The sequence below is a fragment of the Pleurodeles waltl genome, chromosome 5, assembly GCF_031143425.1.
Source record: "Pleurodeles waltl isolate 20211129_DDA chromosome 5, aPleWal1.hap1.20221129, whole genome shotgun sequence".
Taxonomy (NCBI): domain Eukaryota; kingdom Metazoa; phylum Chordata; class Amphibia; order Caudata; family Salamandridae; genus Pleurodeles; species Pleurodeles waltl.
Window position 1 is genome coordinate 133,093,934 of NC_090444.1, and position 21,994 is coordinate 133,115,927.

Sequence of the window (21,994 nt, forward strand, 5' to 3'; positions counted from 1 at the left end):
CCCCCACTTTATCTTTACTGGAACCCGGGGACCCCCACTGAATCATTATTGGAACCCAGGGACCCCCTTCTGAGTCATTACTGAAAACTAGGGACCTAGGGGGTCATTCTGACCCCGGCGGTCTAAGACCGCCGGGGCCAGGGTCGGCGGGAGCACCGCCGACAGGCCGGCGGTGCCCCGCAGGGCATTCTGACCGCGGGTCAGAAGAGGCAAACCGGCGGTCTCCCGCCGGTTTACCGCTGCCCTTTGAATCCCCCATGGCGGCGCAGCTTCTGACACCCCCTACCGCCATCCTGTTCCTGGCGGTTCGCCCGCCAGGAACAGGATGGCGGTAGGGGGTGCCGCGGGGCCCCTGCCGTGCCCATGCCAATGGCATGGTCACGGCAGGGGCCCCCGTAAGAGGGCCCCGCAAAGTATTTCAGTGTCTGCTAAGCAGACACTGAAATACGCGACGGGTGCAAACTGCACCCGTCGCACCCCTGCAACTCCGCCGGCTCAATTCTGAGCCGGCGTCCTCGTTGCAGGGGCATTTCCTCTGGGCCGGCGGGCGCTCTTTTGGAGAGCGCCCGCCGGCCCAGAGGAAATGTCTAAATGGCCGCCGCGGTCTTTTGACCGCGGTGCGGTCATTCAGCGGCGGTAGCTTGGCGGGCGGCTCCTGCCGCCCGCCAACATTAGAATCAGGCCCCTAATCTGTTAATAATATTTAATTTTCTAAGCAGTTGCGGACCCCCTGAGGAGGCTTCGCGGACCCCCGGGGGGCCCCGGACCACAGGTTGGGAACCACTGTTCTAGAGGATTGAAAAGTTTCAGCTATGCTTTACAAAAAAGTTTTTTCAATTATTCCGTTTCAATGATTCCCTGAAAGGTTCTGGTCACCGTTGAAACTATTCAATCCAGTGCTATGCATGCATGATTTCCAGTGCTTACTTTGTAAATAAAAACGTGCAGGTGCCCAAAGCTCTCCTCTTAAACACGTGGCTGCTGCATTTAAACGTGCGAGCACGGAATACTGAGATAGGGTAATCCTGCAGCCATCTCGGGCCTCTTCAATCCATTTAAAGCCACTCCCTGACCCTTCAGCTCACTCTGGCAGCTCTCTGTTTTCTACCTTTGTGAAGCTTTTTCATTTTTCTCTTCCTCCGTCTTTCCATATGTGTCCTTTGCCCTCAGCAAATGCTTGAGGCAGAAAAATAAGGTCGGCCCTCAAAAATAAGTGCCGGTGCTCAGAACCGGAAACAACAAGCACAAAATTAAGCACCGATGATTTCACTATCATTTTCATATTAGGTCACAGATAATACTCCTTTGCTTCCTAGCTATGCAGTTCATAGAGGTGACCAGCTGTGCTCTAAGGATTAGTCTTAGATAATAATGTTATATATATTACACCAATAAAACGTCTGAATAAGATAGTACTAATTTAGGTTTCATTGGATGGTGTGCAGCAGAGCATACAAGGGTCTGAGAACCTATAAAATGACCGTATATATCACTATCTTCACTTGCAAATAATGTTTCTTTCTACAGTCTTCTACTCTCAAATTACAAGCTATCTCAAAAAGCAATTACTATGGCCCTCATTACGACCCTGGCGGTCAGCGGTAATTTGGGGAAGTTACTGCCAACAGGCTGGCGATACCTTTTCCCAAATTATGACATTGGCGGTTTGGCTCAAGCCAAACCGCCAATGTACCACGCCATCCGCCAAGGTGGTAACGGCCACTGGGGTGGCGACTTCGGTCTCCAGCCAGGCATCCGTCACAATCTCACCCTCGGGATTATGACCCTGCCTACTGCCATGGTTTCCGTGGCAAGTGTACCACCATGAAAACCATGGCAGTAGGCACTATCAGTGCCAGGAAATTCCTTCCCTGACACTGATAGGGGTCTACCCTGACCCCTCCACGAGTCCTCCCCCCCCTCTCCTGCCCCCGCACATTTACACACCCACATGCGCACACATACACACTCATACACACACGCATACCCACATCCACCCACGCATGCACACATACATACTCATACACCGCAACACACCAACATACATTGTCGCACACACGCATTCACAACACACTACATACATGTACACGCTCATTCAATCATTCATGCATGCATTCAACGCAACTCACACCTGTGTGCAAGCATAAAAAAACAGACACACCCCCCCCACACACACAAACCCCCACACACATGCACACACCACCCCCCACCACCCTCTCCTGTTGGAGAACCCGACTTACCTGCTTGCAGGGGGTCTTCCGGCAGGAGAAGGGACGCGGCGCTGCTTTCAGCAGTAGTGTCTGCCAGCAAAACACTGCCAGGCCGTATCATTGCTCATGATACGGTCGCCGGTGTTTTGCTGGCGTGGCGCTGCTGCTGACAGCAGCGCCTCATTACCGCCGTCCGCCGCCCTGACTGTCAAAGGCATCCCACTAGCCTTCTGGCGGAATTCCGTCTCCGGTCATAATGCGGGTGGAAGGCTGATAGCCACGGTGACGGTATGCTGGCGGCCGTCACCATGGCGGTAGGCGGCAGTTACTGCCAAAGTTGTAATGAGGGCCTATATTTCTAGGGTGGGCCATCACTCACGTAATCACGTGGAATTACTTAAGAATTCAGATAGATTATATGAGAAGAGTAATTCAGCATTTAGCACTATTTCTTAGAGCAAAAATGCCCTTTTGGACCCAAAGTTGATGCAAGGATGCATTTTATACCAAGAATTAACACTAAATGCAACAGAAGAACATGAATTATGAGCAGTGGTGGCTCTTGTTTGCTAAATGTGCTCTTGGGATAGAATATTTCTCCAACTTACTTCCAGCATTTAGTGCTATTTTCTTAAGGCAAAATGCACTCCTGTATCCAAAATGAAAACGAGGATGCATTTTTGCACTAAGAAATAGCACTACATGCAGCAGAACATGACTAACCGGCAGTAATTGTATGAAAAGGATTGTAAAGTGTTACGCAATACAGGGATAGTGGCAAACACAAGAAGAGGAAGCAAGCAAATTACATTGACAAGTAAGCAAATCAGTGATAAAAATGTGGTGGTCCAAAGCCTACTCTAAGTATTAGTATAGCACACCGGGCCTATTCACAAATTGCATTTTGTAGTACTACAAATATATCCCTAAATGCTATTCACAAACCAATATGTGGTGATCCCCCCCCACCCCTGAATGCGGAGTTTCTGCAGATGAAGGTGTATTTTTTTCAGTACAGGTCGCTGTGATGTCATTACTACGTTTTACTTTGGCTGCATCAGTGCTCAGGTGGCATATCTAAGCCCCTGAGCACCGATTGAGATGTGGGACGTATCACTGGAAAAGGAGAATTTCCTTATTGCACCCACTAGACACCATGGCAATGGGGGAGTGGCCCCTTAGGCAAGGGCTTTGGCTCTCCCTAAACCCCATCAATATTCAGCAATTTTGCGCCCCCGAGGGGTGGATGGGGATGATTACTGCCCGGAGGAGCAGGTAGCCCACTAAAAACCAGGGACAACAAGAAATAGCATAAGAAAAGAAGGAGTGGTGGCTGGCCACCATGGGCATGGCAATGCCCCCACCCCAAATAGGGGCAAACAGTCTTTCTGCTCCATGACGGGCAGACTGAGCACTTAACCTAATCAGCCCACTAGATACAAAGTAAAAATACAGAAAACATATAGGGGGTCATTACAACATTGGTGGTAAAAGCCGCTTACCGCCGTGCAGAAGACTGGCAATACCCCGCCGCGGCCGCGGAATTCCGCCACAGCTATTATGACCCACATCTTGGAATCCGCCGAAATTCAGACACCCACACAACTCCGCCATACCAAAGGTCAGTGATAAATTGTCGGAAACAAATCCTCCACCGTCACGCCAACAGAAACACACCCATGCTATTACGACCCACGAATCCACGCAGCGGTCTTTCAACCGCGGTATTCCATTGGCGGTACACACCGCCGCGCACAAAATACACACACATCTCCAAAACACCGCCACATTGGACAATTCAAAATACACACACCTGATACACATACAAATACCAGTCCCACACACCCAACACAATATAAAACACACACCCACATCACCCACAAACCCCTACGACCCAAAATTAGAGACGAAGGCGACAGAGAGAGAGAGCACAGCAATAGGCAACCCCACCACACAGAGGCACACAACACCATCACCCACACAACATCCACGCACAAAACACCACACACCACTACACATCACCACATACACCACCCCACACATCACCTACACCACCCCATGGCACGCCAAAGACACCCCAGGTTTTCGGAGGAGGAGCTCAGGGTTATGGTGGAGGAAATCGTATGGGTAGAGCCACAGCTATTTGGATCACAGGTGCAGCACACCTCTATAGCTAGGAAGATGGAGCTATGGTGAAGAATAGTCGACAGGGTCAACGCAGTGGGACAACACCCAAGAAATCGGGAGGACATCAGGAAGAGGTGCAACGACCTACGGGGGAAGGTGCGTTCCGTGGTCTCCAGGCATAACATTGTGATTCAGCGGACTGGCGGCGGACCCCCACCTCCTCCCCCACAACTAACAACATGGGACAAGCAGGTCTTGACCATTATGCATCCTGAGGGCCTCGGAGGAGTCGGTGGAGGAATGGACACTGGTAAGTCAAATCTTAACTATCATATCCCCCACCCTACCTGCATGCTATCACACAACCCCACCCCCTCCCCTATCACTCCAACTCCTCACTAATGTACTAATAACACAAACCACCCATCGCAACACCAAGCCCTGCATGCAACTACAAAGCATGGACACCCATCACTAAAGCATGCCCACTGCACATACCCATAACAACCCCTAACCATCATCACACAAGCCCCCACACAGGAATGCTAGCACTGGGGTACACGCTCACCCACCCATTGCACACCATGACACACACACATGCAATAATCATGCTTTTATACCCCTGCAGGACCACTACCTAACGTCACCAGACAGGAGGGTCCAGACATCTCTACCCCACCCACAGAAGAGGCCCACAGTGATGACAGCAGCTCTGGCCAACTGGATCCAGATGACCAGCCCGGACCATTGTGGGCCTCGGGACAGTTGGTTCCCCTCGCACAGGCACAGCCCAACACTGACCTTCCACCCTCTGGTAACACCAGCACAGCACCCACCCAGCGGGCCCATACCTCCGTACCCAGGACACGTCAATCAGCTGTGTGTTCACCACTACAGGGAACCCAGGATAACCCACCACCCCAACAACAACAGGGACCTGGGGGCAGTGGTAGTGGGCACACGGTCCAGGGGACGGAGGCCCAGGAACACAGGGGAACTGGGAGGGCTGCTGTGCGACAGGGGGCGGACAGGCCTAGGGAACCCACTCTCCACGAGGCCCTCTCCTCCATCATGGGAGCATACCACCACTCCCAGGAGACAATGGCGACGGTCCTGGACAAGTTTCAGGAGACCCAGCGCATGCAGGACGAACTGTATTTGGGGTTCAGGGAGGAGCTCAGAACCATCAGCTCTGTGCTGGGCACCATCATAGGGGTGCTGAAGGACATACAGAAGACCATGAGGGACACTGTGGCACTCCAAGGGGCCCCTGACACTAACATGGACGATGAACTGCCCACCACCTCCGCCGGCGCTAGTGGACAGGACGCCCCGCCACAGGACCACCACCCCACCCCCTGCAGACGGAGAACCACCCCGCAAGCGGTCCCTGAGATCCAGGAACAGGACAGAGCAAGATGGCAAGACCCCCGCGACGAAATGAGACCACCCTGATTGTCATCCCACTGTCCCACTTTGTTACCCTGTCCAGATTGGAACTGTCCCAGCTCCACTTCCTATGCCCATATGGGCAGTGCACCTGGACTCTGCCATGGACATTCCTCCACCATCACCCATCACCATTTTGCCACCCACTCCAATAATTAGCACTTCAATAAACACCCTTGAACCACAAAACAATCTGGAGTCAGTCTGTGATTTTGAAAATGTGTATTATCTATGACAATGACAAAATCTGTTCGAAAATGTAATGTCAACATATCTATGTCACACATCACAAGCCCATGAAGGATGCAAGCAGATGACACACATTGGTAACCACACCTGTGAAACCGTAATGGAAATGTACCACTCAGTTAGCAAATACTGCTTCAAATTGACAGACAGGATAGAGGTAGAAATGTGAAATTAAATGTAATAGCAAAACAATTGTTCTCACCTGTGTGTCACTGGAAATATTGCTGTATGACAGAATGAAAATGTCACTTACCCAGTGTACATCTGTTCGTGGCATCAGTCGCAGTAGATTCGCATGTTCTGCAATAGCTCGCCATCTGGTGTTGGGCCGGAGTGTTACAAGTTGTTTTTCTTCGAAGAAGTCTTTCGAGTCACGGGACCGAGTGACTCCTCCTTTTGTCTCCATTGCGCATGGGCGTCGACTCCATCTTCGATTGTTTTTCCCCGCAGAGGGTGAGGTAGGAGTTGAATTGTAGTAATAGTGCCCATGCAATGGAGTGACTAAGTATGCACCTATTTAAGGTTGAGATGATACATATAGAAATAATTGAAGGTAACTTCCAAACTGCTACAGGCTCCCGGGGAGGCGGGTGGGCACATGCGAATCTACTGCGACTGATGCCACGAACAGATGTACACTGGGTAAGTGACATTTTCAGTTCGATGGCATCTGTCGCTGTAGATACGCATGTTCTGCATAGACTAGTAAGCAGTTATTTCCCCAAAAGCGGTGGATCAGCCTGTAGGAGTGGAAGTAGTCTGAAATAATGTCCTTAATACGGCTTGACCTACTGTGGCTTGTTGTGCGGATAACACGTCTACACAGTAGTGCTTGGTGAATGTGTGAGGCGTAGACCATGTGGCTGCCTTACATATTTCTTGCATTGGGATGTTTCCTAGAAAGGCCATGGTAGCACCTTTCTTTCTGGTTGAGTGTGCCCTTGGTGTAATGGGCAGCTGTCGTTTAGCTTTAAGGTAGCAGATTTGGATGCATTTAACTATCCATCTGGCTATACCTTGTTTTGAAATTGGGTTTCCTGCGTGAGGTTTTTGAAATGCAATAAAGAGTTGTTTAGTCTTTCTGATGTTTTTTGTTCTGTCAATGTAATACATTAATGCTCTTTTGACATCTAATGTATGTAGTGCCCTTTGAGCTACGGTATCTGGCTGTGGAAAGAACACTGGAAGTTCCACTGTTTGATTTAGATGGAACGGTGAAATAACCTTTGGCAAAAATTTAGGATTGGTCTTTAGGACGACTTTATTTTTGTGTAGTTGTATAAAAGGTTCCTGTATAGTAAACGCCTGAATCTCGCTTACTCTTCTCAGGGAAGTAATGGCGATGAGAAATGCCACCTTCCAGGTTAGGAACTGTATGTCGCAGGAGTGCATGGGTTCAAAAGGTGGACCCATAAGTCTAGTTAGGACAACATTTAGGTTCCATGAAGGAACAGGTGGTGTTCTTGGTGGTATAATTCTCCTAAGGCCCTCCATGAATGCTTTAATGACTGGTATTTTATATAGGGAAGTTGAATAGGTAGTCTGCAGGTATGCAGATATTGCTGCAAGGTGAATCTTAATGGAAGAGAAAGCTAGGTTAGATTTTTGTAAGTGAAGCAAGTAACCCACTACATGTTCTGGAGTTGTGTGTAATGGTTGTATTTGATTAATATGGCAGTAGCAAACAAACCTCTTCCATTTACTTGCATAGCAGTGCCTGGTGGATGGCCTTCTTGCTTGTTTTATGACTTCCATACATTCTTGGGTAAGTTGTAAGTGCCCGAATTCTAGGATTTCAGGAGCCAGATTGCTAGATTCAGCGATGCTGGATCTGGGTGTCTGATCTTTTGGTTGTGCTGTGTCAACAGATCTGGCCTGTTGGGCAATTTGATGCAGGGTACCACTGATAGGTCTAGCAGCGTTGTGTACCAGGGTTGCCTTGTCCAAGTTGGTGCTATCAATATGAGTTTGAGTTTGCTTTGACTGAGTTTGTTTACCAGGTAAGGAAGGAGAGGGAGAGGAGGAAAAGCGTAAGCAAATATCCCTGACCAGTTCATCCATAGGGCATTGCCTTGGGATTGTTTGTGTGGGTACCTGGATGCGAAGTTTTGGCATTTTGCGTTCTCCCTTGTCGCAAACAAGTCTATCTGAGGTGTTCCCCAGAGTTTGAAATAAGTGTTCAGAATTTGGGGGTGAATTTCCCATTCGTGGACCTGTTGGGGATCTCGAGAGAGATTGTCTGCGAGTTGATTTTGTATCCCTGGTATAAACTGTGCAATTAGGCGAATTTGGTTGTGAATTGCCCAATGCCAAATTTTTTGTGCTAGCAGGCTTAACTGCGTGGAGTGCGTCCCTCCCTGCTTGTTTAGATAATACATTGTTGTCATGTTGTCTGTTTTGACGAGAATGTATTTGTGAACTATTATTGGTTGGAAAGCTTTTAGTGCTTGAAAAACTGCTAGCAGTTCTAGGTGATTGATATGCAGTTTTGTTTGATGTACGTTCCATTGTCCTTGTATGCTGTGTTGATCGAGGTGTGCTCCCCACCCTGTCATGGAAGCATCTGTTGTTATTACGTATTGTGGCACTGGGTCTTGGAAAGGCCGCCCCTTGTTTAAATTTATGTTGTTCCACCACAGAAGCGAGAGGTAAGTTTGGCGGTCTATTAACACCAGATCTAGAAGGTGACCCTGTGCTTGAGAGCACTGTGATGCTAGGCATTGTTGTAAGGGCCTCATGTGCAGTCTTGCGTTTGGGACAATGGCTATGCATGATGACATCATGCCTAGGAGTTGTAATACCATCTTTGCCTGTATCTTTTGTGTTGGATACATGCGTTGTATGATGGTGTTGAAATTTTGAATTCTTTGTGGACTTGGAGTGGCTACTCCCTTTGATGTGTCTATTATGGCTCCCAGGTATTGTTGTACCTTGCGTGGCAGAATTTTGGATTTTGTGAAATTGACGGTGAACCCGAGTTTGAAGAGGGTTTGTATGATCTGATTTGTGTGATTTGAGCACTGTATGAACGAATGGGCCTTGATTAGCCAGTCGTCCAAATATGGGAACACATGTATTTGCTGCCTTCTTATGTGTGCAGCGACTACCGCTAGACATTTGGTAAAGACTCTTGGTGCGGTTGTTAATCCGAAAGGCAGTACCTTGAATTGGTAATGTATTCCTTTGAATACAAACCTTAGGTATTTCCTGTGAGATGGGTGTATTGGTATATGGAAATAAGCATCCTTGAGGTCTAAAGTTGCCATGTAGTCGTGTAGTTTTAGCAATGGCAATACTTCTTGTAGTGTGACCATGTGGAAGTGGTCTGATTTGATGAAAGTGTTCACTACTCTGAGGTCTAGGATTGGTCTCAGCGTTTTGTCCTTCTTTGGTATCAGAAAGTACAGTGAGTAAACTCCTGTGTTTATTTGTGTGTTTGGCACTAATTCGATTGCATTCTTTTGCAATAGTGCCTGCACTTCTATCTCCAGGAGATTGGAATGGTGTGTTGTTAAATTTTGTGCTTTTGGTGGTATGTTTGGAGGGAATTGTAGAAATTCTATGCAATAACCATGTTGGATAATTGCTAGAACCCAAGTGTCTGTAGTGATTTCCTCCCATGCTTTGTAATAATGACCTATTCTTCCCCCCACTGGTGTTGTGTGGAGGGGGTGAGTGACATGTGAGTCATTGTTTAGTAGTAGGGGTTTTGGGGCTTTGAAATCTCCCTCTATTTCTAGGGAATTGCCCTCCTCTATATTGTCCCCGAAAACCTCCTCTATACTGTCCCTGGTAAGTGGACGGTGTTGCTTGTGAGGTGCTGGCTTGTGTGCTTTGACCCCGAAACCCCCCTCGAAAGGGCGTTTTACGGAATGTGCTGTAATTCCCTCTGCTCTGCGGGGAGTAGAGTGCGCCCATGGCTTTGGCAGTGTCCGTATCTTTTTTGAGTTTCTCAATCGCTGTGTCCACTTCTGGACCGAACAGTTCTTTTTCATTAAAAGGCATATTGAGAACTGCTTGTTGAATCTCTGGTTTAAATCCAGACGTTCAGAGCCATGCATGCCGTCTGATAGTTACAGATGTATTAATTGTCCGTGCAGCTGTATCTGCAGCGTCCATGGAGGAACGTATCTGGTTGTTGGAGATGGTCTGTCCCTCCTCAACCACTTGTTTCGCCCTATTTTGGAAGTCCTTGGGCAGATGTTCAATGAGATGTTGCATCTCGTCCCAGTGGGCTCTGTCATAGCGCGCAAGTAGTGCCTGGGAGTTCGCGATGCGCCACTGGTTTGCAGCTTGTGCTGCGACTCTTTTACCAGCTGCATCGAACTTGCGGCTTTCTTTATCTGGGGGTGGTGCATCTCCAGATGTGTGAGAGTTGGCCCTTTTCCTAGCTGCTCCTACAACAACAGAGTCTGGTGGCAGCTGTGTAGTGATGAAAACCGGGTCCGTAGGAGGCGGCTTATACTTCTTTTCCACCCGTGGTGTGATTGCCCTACTTTTGACCGGCTCCTTAAATATGTCTTTTGCGTGCCGGAGCATACCAGGGAGCATAGGCAGGCTTTGGTAGGAGCTGTGGGTGGAGGAGAGTGTGTTGAACAAGAAATCATCCTCGACCTGTTCTGAGTGGAGGCTTACGTTATGAAATTGTGCTGCTCTAGCCACCACCTGAGAGTACGCGGTGCTGTCTTCTGGTGGAGATGGCTTTGTAGGGTAGGCCTCCGGGCTGTTATCTGACACTGGGGCGTCGTATAGGTCCCATGCGTCCTGATCTTGGTCACCCTGGCTCATGGTGGTGTGAGCTGGGGAGTGAGATGGAGTTTGTGCTGGTGAAACGTTAATCACGGGCGGAGGAGAGGGTGGTGGTGTAATTCTTTTAACCACTTTTGGTTGTGGTGCTTGTTCCGTCTGGAACTCCAACCTTCTCTTTCTCCTAATGGGGGGAAGGGTGCTTATTTTTCCTGTCCCCTGCTGAATGAAGATACGCTTTTGCGTATGGTCCACATCAGTTGCTTGTAGCTCTTCCTCAAACCTATGCTTTTGCATTTGGGAGGTTAGCGAGTGCTCTTCTGTATAAGAGCCTGAAGCTGGGTCGCTTGCAGTTTGTTTCGGCGTTGAAACTTTGTCTGCGTGTTTTTTCGGCTCCGAGGTGACTTTTTTCCTTTTCGGGGCCGAAACCTCTCGGCGTCGATCTGTTTCGGTGCCGCTGTCTCGGCGTCGAGCCGTGTCCACACCGGTATCTCGGTGTCGAGGCTTGTCTCCAGCACTTTCTCGGTCCCGAGAAGGCTGCGTGCCGGTGTCTCGACCGGAGTCGGACGATCTCGGCACTGTTTTGGCCTTTTTCGGTGCCGACGGTCGGTCACCGAATTTATGGGTCGAGCCATGGCCTGGTGGCAGTGGCGTCCCCTGGGCCTTGTAAATGTTTCTCTGTGTGTTTTTCGACGTCTTACTCACGGTTTGTGTATCGTCGAATCCTTCGGAGTCTGAGTCTTGGATCGAGAAGGTACCTTCTTCTTCCTGTTCCTCGAACTCCCGTTGGGCTGTCGGTGCGGACGCCATTTGAAGTCTTCTGGCTCGACGGTCTCGGAGTGTTTTTCGGGACCGGAACGCACGACAGGCCTCGCAGGTGTCTTCGCTGTGCTCAGGTGACAGGCACAGGTTGCAGACCAAGTGTTGGTCTGTGTAGGGGTATTTATTGTGGCATTTGGGGCAGAAACGAAACGGGGTCCGTTCCATCGGCGTTCTTCAGCACGCGGTCGGGCCGACCAGGCCCCGACGGAGGATCGAAAAACTACCCCGAAGGGCACCGGAGCTCTTCGATCTTCGATGCGGTGTGGAATCTAAGTACGCCGATCCCGAACGCAACAATACCGACGAAAATCTTCCGAAATTAGCTAATTTTCCGTTCCGAAACTCGGAGCGACAGGAACACGTCCGAACCCGATGGCGGAAAAAAAACAATCGAAGATGGAGTCGACGCCCATGCGCAATGGAGACAAAAGGAGGAGTCACTCGGTCCCGTGACTCGAAAGACTTCTTCGAAGAAAAACAACTTGTAACACTCCGGCCCAACACCAGATGGCGAGCTATTGCAGAACATGCGTATCTACAGCGACAGATGCCATCGAACTCACTGTTATCAATGTTTTCTTCCTCTGCTTCCTCCTCATCACTGTCCACAGGCTCCACAGCTGCCACAACACCGTCATCTGGACCATCCTCCTGCAGAAAAGGCACCTGGCGTTGCAAAGCAAGATTGTGAAGCATCGAGCAGGCGATGATGATCTGGCACACCTTCCTTGGTGAGTAGAATAGGGAACCACCTGTCATATGGAGGCACCTGAACCTGGCCTTCAGGAGGCCGAAGGTGCGTTTGATCACCCTCCTAGTCTGCCCATGGGCCTCATTGTAGCGTTCCTCTGCCCTGGTCCTGGGATTCCTCACTGGGGTCAATAGCCATGACAGGTTGGGGTAACCAGAGTCCCCTAATAGCCACACATGGTGCCTCTGGAGTTGACCCATCACATAAGGGATGCTGCTATTCCGCAGGATGTAGGCGTCATGCCCTGAGCCAGGGAACATAGCATTTACCTGCGAGTTGTACTGGTCTGCCAAACATACCATCTGTACATTCATCGAATGATAACTCTTCTGGTTCCTGTACACCTGATCACTCCTGTGGGTGGGGACCAAAGCCACATGGGTCCCATCAATGGCGCCTATGATGTTAGGGATATGTCCCAGGGCATAGAAGTCACCTTTAACTGTAGCCAAATCCTCCACCTGAGGGAAAACGATGTAGCTCCTCACGTGTTTCAGCAGGGCAGACAACACTCTGGACAACACGTTGGAAAACATAGGCTGGGACATCCCTGATGCCATGACCACTGTTGTTTGAAATGACCCACTTGCTAGGAAATGGAGTACTGACAGCACCTGCACTTGAGGGGGGATTCCTGTGGGATGGCGGATTGGTGATATCAGATCTGGCTCCAACTGGGTACACAGTTCCTGGATTGTGGCACGGTCAAACCTGTAGGTGATGATTAAATGTCGCTCCTCCATTGTCAACAGGTCCACCAGCGGTCGGTACAACAGAGGATTCCGCCATCTCCTCACATGTCCCAGCTGACGGTGCCTAGGAAGGACAACAGCGACCACAGAGTCAAGCAACTCAGAGGTATGTACACACAGCTACACAGAACACGAAACATAATCCAAAAAGTTGTCTGTAAGTGTGTTGAGTCCAGGCCTAGGTATGTGTGACGCAGTTGTAAATGAAGCCATGTGGGCCCCTGAAATGGCGGCTGCCTGACCTCTAAAGTGGGACAATGGGATGTGAGGTAACTGCGCTGGCGTTGTACACCGTCGCGGTAGGCGGTCGAAGACAGCGGCACAATGCTGCATTGGTTAACATTGGACACTATGGGTCCCAGGAGCCAATGATGAAGTGCGCCGGCGGTGATGATACGCACTGCCGCGGATGTCACCGCCGCGGACGTGACCACCATTTTCTATCTGTTCAATCACTCGATACCTGATCTTCGACAGGAGAGGACCTACACTGCAAGTGCTGCTGTGACCTCGGTCTGGAAGAGACAATGGCACGTGCGTCTGGGGAAAGGGCCCCTGCCTTCACTGCACAGGAATTGGAGAAGCTCGTGGATGGGGTCCTCCCCAGTACACGCTACTCTACGGTCCTCAAGACCAACAGGTGAGTACATAGGGTCAAAGTTGTATGGGCTATGCCTGGGTGGAGAGGGCTAGATGTAAGTAGAAAGGGGGCAGAGTTATGCGAGCATGAAGGAGTGTGAATGCATGCGCCACATGGCAAGGGCAGGGATGTGGGCCACTCACTAAGACGGTGCAGTTGGTAATGACTTCTCTTCTTCCCCTGTACATGTCATGTAGGTCAGCGCCCACCAGAAGAAGGATATTTGGTGTGCCATCGCCAAGGACGTCCGGACCCTGGGGGTCCACCAGAGACGGAGCACCCACTGCCGTAAAAGATGGGAGGACATTCGCCGCTGGAGCAAGAAGATGCCGGAGGCTCAGCTGGGGATGGCCTCCCAACTTGGGAGGGGTGCCCGTCGCACCATGACCCCCTGATGTTCAGGATCCTGGCGGTGGCCTACCCTGAGTTGGATGGGCGCATGAGGGCATCACAGCAGACACAAGGTGGTGAGTACACTCACATTCTCATGACTTTGCGTGCAGTGGAGGGGTCTGGGTGGGGGAGGAGGGCTGTGGGTTTCCCTAGGCCAAGGCGAGTTCCGTAGGCTAGGCCCCTCCGTAATGCAGGCCATGTGCCACTCCACCCCACCTCTGTAGAGTGCCAAGTACAGGTATACATGCCCCTGTGTCATCTATGCGGGCAGATGACATTCAAAGCCATGTAGGCCATATCCCAGGAACTGCATCAGTAGAGGCCAAGAGCACAGCGTAGTGCAGGGGGCTGCTGTGTCTGTATTGTCCGCCAACGGTAGCGGTAAGCCATTCACTCAACCTGTCTTTCTTCTGTTTCCCCACCCCTTTTTGTGCTCTCCATGTTCTTTTGTGCATCAGCATCATCAGGCGGATGTACAGGGGCACCGGAGCACGAGGGGGCTGCATCCCACATGGCTATAGAGGGCCACACCATGGACTCAGAATACACCAGTGGGACGGAGGGCGAGGGGAGCTTCACGGCGGTCAGTGGATCAGCAAACAGCGACACAGACTCGTCCTCCGATGGGAGCTCCCTTGTGGTGGCGGCACCATCTGTGCCCCCCACTTCTACAGGTACAGCCGCCACCTCTGCCTATCCCAAGCACACCATCAGACCAGCCTGCACACACGTCAACACACAAGGGCAGCTCAGGCAAACATAGGCACCACACATCCCACAGGCACTCACACAAGCATCACCCACATACAGACACAGCAACATCCCCTGCCTCCACTGTGTCCCCCTCCTTGTCGTCTCCCTCCTCCCTCCCAGTGTCGTCTACACTCTCACCTGCATGCACTACCACTACAGCCACTAGTACGCGCACCAGAGCACCCAGCACCACACCCCGCTCACCTGCACTCACCACCCCCACTACCATTTACACGTCCCCTGTGTCCTCTCCCAGTGTGTCTGTGACGCCCCCTCCCAAAGTACACAAACGCGGGCACACACACACCCAACATCCATCCACCTCACGACAGCCTCCAGAACATGCACCTGCACCCAAAGCATCAAAAGTTACACCTCCTACGACCACCTCCTCTTCCTCCACTCCCAGCCCCCCTCTAGCTACCCGTCCCAGTGTTCGTCAGAAACTTTTCCTGAGCAACCTTGACCTCTGTCCCATCACCCCCCCTCCAATTCATAGGTCCCGTAGTAGCACCTCAGACAAAAAGATTCCGGTACCAGTGGTGCCGGTTAGAGGTATGTGGAGTGCACCGGGCACCAGAGCAGCCAGTGTGACACGAAGCCACAGCACTGCCAGTCCACCCCCTGTGAAGCACCAGAAGTTGGACAGTACCCGACGGGAGAGGGGGAAGACACCTGCCGGCAAAGCCGCCCACAAGGGTCCCGGGGGGAGTGTCGAGTCAGCTGTGACTCCTCCCAAGGTGGTGAAGGGGCAGAAGAAATCTCCAAAGTCTGGGAAGAGCAGCACAGCGGAGAAGGCCGCCATCCTCCCCGCTGCTCAAGACGCCACCGCCAGCCCCATCGTCACTGGTCAGGAGACCACAGCCGGAGTCAGTGCCCAGGAGGGTAGCACAATCGTCACTGGTCAGGAGACCACCGCCGGAGTCAGTGCCCAGGAGGGCAGCACAATCGTCACTGGTCAGGAGACCACCGCCGGAGTCAGTGCCCAGGAGGGCAGCACAATCGTCACTGGTCAGGAGACCACCACCTGAGTCAGTGCCCAGGAGGGCAGCACAATCATCACTGGTCAGGAGACCACCGCCAGAGTCAGTGGCCAGGAGAGCCCCGGCAGCCAAAGCCCCACTGGGCAATGAGGGACCGTCATGGCACACACCGCTGCACAGGTCGGAGACAGCAAAGTCAAGCAGCGCTGAACAGGGCAAGCACCGCTGAACAGGACAAAGACCGCCATGGAAAGCACCACTGAACAGGGCAAGCACCGCTGTACAGGGCAAAGACAGCTTAACAGGGCAAAGACCGCCATGGACAGCACCGCTGAACAGGGCAAGCACCGCTGAAGAGGGCATAGACCGCCATGGACAGGACCGCTGAACAGGGTAAGCACCACCAACTCAAGCATCGTTTGCCCATGAGCGGCAGGGTCAGTGACGGAACTGGGTCCGTCATGGGGAGCGTGAAGCACTCTGGGCACCAGTCCCCCTCCAGAACCAGTGGAGACTGTTATCGACTTGAGAGACTGTGGCTTTGCACTCCCCAGGATGGTACAGTGGGCAAACCACCCAGGATGGTCCAGTGGGCAAACCACCCACTAAAAAGACTTGAGAGACTGTGGCTTTGCACTCCCCAGGATGGTACAGTGGGCAAACCACCCACTGAAAAGACTTGAGAGACTGTGGCTTTGTACTCCCCAGGATGGTCCAGTGGGCAAACCACCCACTGAAAAGACTTGAGAGACTGTGGCTTTGCACTCCCCAGGATGGTCCAGTGGGCAAACCACCCACTGTAAAGACTTGAGAGACTGTGGCTTTTCACTCCCCAGGATGGTCCAGTGGGCAAACCACCCACTGAAAAGACTTGAGAGACTGTGGCTTTGCACTCCCCAGGATACATCAATGGGCATGGAGCCCCGTCGTGGATCTGGCGTGGTGCTGTCATCCGGCTGAGGTGCCCCCCATTACCTTCCCCCTGAGGTGCCTGTTGTATTTCTATCTGATGCCCCTGCAGTGTTCTCTCCGTTTCAGGAAAGGTATCGTGTGTGGGCCTCGCCCATGCATTTTGGGCCCAGTGGTCCACGGACATTGAAATGTGCATACCTGCACTACTAATCGTGATGTATATATTTGGAATGTGTACATATTTATGTATATATGAGCTTACTGTATTTTGATACATTACAATGGTTGTACTCATTTAGTTTTGTCTTTGCATTCTTCCAGGGGGGGTTGGGGGTTGTTACTGTGATGTTTGGAAATGCATTGGTGTGTGTGTTGTAGTGGGTGAGGGTCAGGTTGGGGGTGGGGGTGTTGCATGTGTGCGTCCCTGACTTTTGCCTCCCCCCTCCCCTATGTCGTAGGTGCAGAACTCACCATTGTCTTCGGCGCCGCCGTTGCTGATGTTCGTAGAGGAGCAGGAAGACAAGCGCAGGGAGTATTTGGAGTTCCGGCTCCATGGTGCCCTCCTTCCTCGTGAAGTGTGTTAAGGTGAGTGTTTTCCCATTGCAAAAGCTGTTTCCGTCGTGTTTTTATCCACGGTGAATCCGCCCCGGAAAAGGTGGCGGATTGGCCTGTTGTAATACTGTGGGCGGTACTTTGTCTTCCGCCTGTCTGTTGGCGGTCACCGCCGTGCTGCTTGTCTGTACCGCCGTGGCGGTTGGAGTGTTAAAGTGGCTGTCTATGTTGGCGGTTTCCGCCACGGTCATAATTCCTTTTTTTTTTTTCGCCGGCCTGTTTGCGTTATTACCGGCGCTTTAACACCGTCCGCCAGGGTTGTAATGACCCCCATAGTGAGCAAGGCCATGCCCCACCCCAAAAAGATTCAATAGCGTTTTCTGTGTTTCCTGCTTCACCGCCCCCTCCCCCACAGGGTGGATGGGGGCAATAACCCCCTGTGAAAGCCCACTGGACACCAGAGATAATGATAAACAATAGAAAAATGGGTGGGAGCTGCTTACTATGGACATGACCACGCTCCAACCCCAAAAAAGAGCAATCAGTCCTTCTGCCAACTCTCCCCCCCCTCTCTCTCCCCCAGGGGGGGCAGAAAGCCAACTAGACCCTATGGAAAGATACAAAACAAAAAAAAAAACACGGGGTGGCTAGCCACCATTGACATTGCCATGCCCGACCCCAAAAAAGGGTGTAACAGTCAGTATGCCCCCTGGGGCAGATTGGGCAATTATACCCAATATACTCTCCCCGGGGCTAGGGGTAGAAAGCCCACTAGACATCTGGGATACAAATTAGTGATTAGAAAAAGGAGGGGTGGGGCTGCTCACAAAGGGCATGTGTATTCCCCACCCCAAAAAGGGGCAAACAATCATTCTTGTCCCACGGGGGGCAGATTGGAGATTTGCCCCAATCAACCCACTAGAAACTAAGGAAAATAAAGAATAAAACATAGGGGTAGGGACAGCCTACAATTGGCATGGCCATGTCCCACACCAAAAAGATTCAATAGTTTGCCTGCCCCACCACAGAGGATGGATGGGGGCAACTACCTTCCAGTAAAAACTAGAGCACAAAATTTACAGCTGCAGAGATTGCAAAAAAAGGGAACATTTTCATTGGAAAAATGTGATTTGTCCATGTTGTGTTTTGGGCCCATTCATGTTGCAGGCAATAGGCCTACCTGCACCAGTGAGGCACCATTTATATCAGGAGACTTGGGAGAAGGCTGGGTGATGGAATTTGTGGCTCCCCACAGATTCTAGAACTTTCCATCACAGAAACGTTGAAAAGTGTGTTTTTTAAAAACAAATTTTAGGTTTGCAGGGGCTTCTGTATAAGAAAAACTGGGGAGAGCTACACAAGACACCACACTGTGGATTTCCCCAAGAATCTAGTTTTAACAAACTTGCAGGTTCACTAAGTTTCCCTGGGTGCCAGCTGAGGCAGGGCCCATAATCAAAAGCTACCCAGTTTGCAAAAAAGGCTCAGGTTTCAGTTTAAAAAATGTGCAGAGTCCATGTTGCATTGTGGGCCCTTTTCTGCCAAGGGAAGTAGGCCTAACCACACAAATGAGATACTATTTGTATCAGAAGACGTATGGAAACATAGAATAGTAAAACATTTGTTAGTACTTATTGGATTTCTTTGCTTTTGTGCCTTCCAAATGTAAGTGAGTGGGTAAGAAAGAAGGCATTTTGAAAAATAACATACACATTCAGAGATGTACAAATAACCACTGCTCCTAAACTCAGAATGTGGTATCGATTTCAGAACTATATAGGCTTCCTTCATGCCTATTTTTCACTCTTCATAGTTTACCATATAAGTTGCTCCATACTTGATACACAATGAAAAACCTTTGTAAGATCCAGCTCAGTTGCTGACTCTGAGGACCTCAGGTTCTTCGACAACTTATATACCCTAGATATCCCCACAACCAGAAGAGTCTAGCAGATGTAATGGAATTATGCTTTTGTAAATTGGCCATCATGACAGGAAGTTACAGATGAATATGTTGTTACAAAGGGCCTTTTCTGTACTCCTTTGCAATATTTGTTTATTTAAACAGTTAGTTTTTTGGGGAAAACCATAAGGGATGCATAGCTTTCAGGAATCAATCAAGGGTTCACACCAGTTTCCAACACAAACTGGAAGTAGGTTGAACACACAAATATTACGAAGAATAGGCTACATCTTTGAAAAATGCCAAGACTGTGGTAACAAATTCAGCTCTGCATGTTCTAAAAAGCTGGATAAATGGTAGTTTAACACAGCAAACCTTTTCTTGATGTTGTTTTTAGGGGACAAAACAATTTCTCAGTCTCCTACAAGAATTCCACAAAACATGGGTAGCGTTGGAATCTCATGATATTTGGAAAAAAGGATGCAAAATTTAGCGTAAATACTTTATGTGCAACACAAAGTTATGGAGGCCTAAGCCCAAAATACGTCAAATAGCGAAAAAGGTCTCAGCAGTGGGGTAAAACAGCCACTGCAGTTAGGAGGTCAAATAGGAATAAGGATGTACTAGTTGTCTGTGTGGTCAACAAGTATGCAATGCTTTTACACAAAAACAAGAAACCAGAAATTAGAAAAAATAAACATCCTTTTTCGAATCTACTGGGTTAGGTGTAGCTATGACGAAATTGTTACACTGGATAGTAATTAATATACTTACTGAAACTGTTTAAAGAGGTCTTCAAAGGACAACGTCATCTGCTTTTAAGGGAGATCCTGGCTAAGGATCACCAGTATCAGAACTGAAGCCTAGTTGGGGTGAGGTAACTTTGCACAAATTTCAGGTCTACTGGTGGCTAGTGGTTTGTAGATCCAGGCTGACTGTGAAATCGTATTGACTAATGTCTAGCAGAGTCTGAACTTAAGACACTCATCTATACTCTGACCAGTGTATAAATATCTTGCTTTATTTTTCCCAACTGTGATAAAGGTCTAGCTTATTGTGTAAAGAAATTACAGACTGCAATAAGAATTCAAAAGTTACAAGTAATCAATAATCAAATTTGTTTTCGAGCCAGTCTCTCCTCCGGATAGCTTAGTCTAGTGAAATCTCCAAAATGTGCCTACCATGTCTTCAGCGTAGACTGTTTCATCTTTGGCAGCCCCCGTTACATTATTCCCTGGAACATCCGTGGCAGACACTGAACACACAAACCCTGGAACTCGCTCTGCCTCAGTGAAGTCAACAGACCTGTAAAGAAAGGAAGCATGGAAGTTATGGAAACATATCTGCAGGTACCTGGTTTCTATGAGTCAAAAACGTCTCTGAATAGTATTTTTAAGTCTGGCTTTAATGCTCACTAAGGTAATTCATTCGAAACTTGCAATGGAAAAGGAAAAACAAATAATTCATCTAGGGATTGTAAACAAAATATGATGATCTTTTGGGTTTTACTGGTACAATTTATTGCAGCTTTGGCGTTGGTGACATTTGATGTCCCATTGTGTGTGCATCCACCTCACATACATAGTTGATGAAAATGTGCCCTGCTTTGTCACACTTCTTGCCTCAGGAGAGTGTTGTACACGATATCAGAGTCCTTAGTGTGCCAGAAAGATATACCTATTGCACTAAGTAACCACAGTATGCCTCCATTCACACTTTGCATTTGACCAGAGCATCTTTTTTGTTTTCTTGAAGTGTAAATTAAACAGAATAGCCATATCTTTTATTATGGCCAGCCCATTCAGCAAAGTAAACTCTACTCCACCTAGATTTACTTTTACATTTATTACAGTAAAGGTACTCCATGCATGTTTCAATTTAATATCTATACCATAGATAGTTTGCTAATAATCAAGTGTTTTTTGTGTTAATATAAAATTCAGCAAATTTCTTCAATGTGTATTCTTATAATTCCCTTTCTGTTTCTTGCAGTGGTGTGAAGAGATGCAAAGAGCAGATGGGTTTCCTTCCTTTTATGTGCATGAAACAGAAAATTATCTCAAAAGAACCTTGCTGCCAGAGCTCTGTAAGTACCTATGGTGCACACAGAGAAGCGTGCATTGCCTGCCCAAGATAGATTCTGGAGTTAACACCAGGTGGGACGCAGGTTGTGGAAGTGGCGCAACAGTATGCTCCGACTCTTGGAGCTCCGGGTTTGCCTGGGAATTTTGTGAAAAGAGCATTGTACCAGAAGTGGGATATGTACAGAGTAAGCATCCTTCCAAGGCATTTCACTAAATGGGTATCCATTCCAATGAAACATAAATTGAGGCCTCTTTCTAATGATAACTTCCTAACGCTAACAATGCGAATATCACAAATTTCTTGCACTGCAAACTCCAGTTATTGTTCCCCAAAAAAGGCAGAAGCATAGAAAAAAATGTCGAGTCTGTAAGGTTTCAGTTGGAGGGAATGAAACACTAGAAACATTTTCCAATTAAGCGGCTATTAAAGCTTGAAGGCAACAGGAATAATTAGTATTGTGCAGACACGAGGCAGTGCGTTGTAGTTCCATGCACCTAACCCATATCACCTAATATGTACTTGAAATTCAATAGAAATTGACAAGTTGCTAACACGTGCACTCATTCCAGCACCTGCTGCCAAGGTGCAATACTACAAAGGAACTATAAACAAGTCATTTGCTAACGGTGCACCATCTTAGACAACATTAAAAAGTCCTTATCTCATG

The 21,994-nt window shown here is 49.3% G+C and overlaps 1 protein-coding gene across 1 annotated transcript in view; it reads right to left on the reverse strand.

Moving 5' to 3' along the window:
* LOC138295473 (xanthine dehydrogenase/oxidase-like) overlaps nucleotides 1–21,994 on the reverse strand; it is a 794,335-nt gene that overhangs the window by 439,101 nt on the left and 333,240 nt on the right. Inside the window, exon 18 of the mRNA XM_069233806.1 lies at nucleotides 20,424–20,547. Coding sequence (XP_069089907.1) covers nucleotides 20,424–20,547 — 124 coding nt within the window. The remainder of the gene's footprint in view (nucleotides 1–20,423; nucleotides 20,548–21,994) is intronic.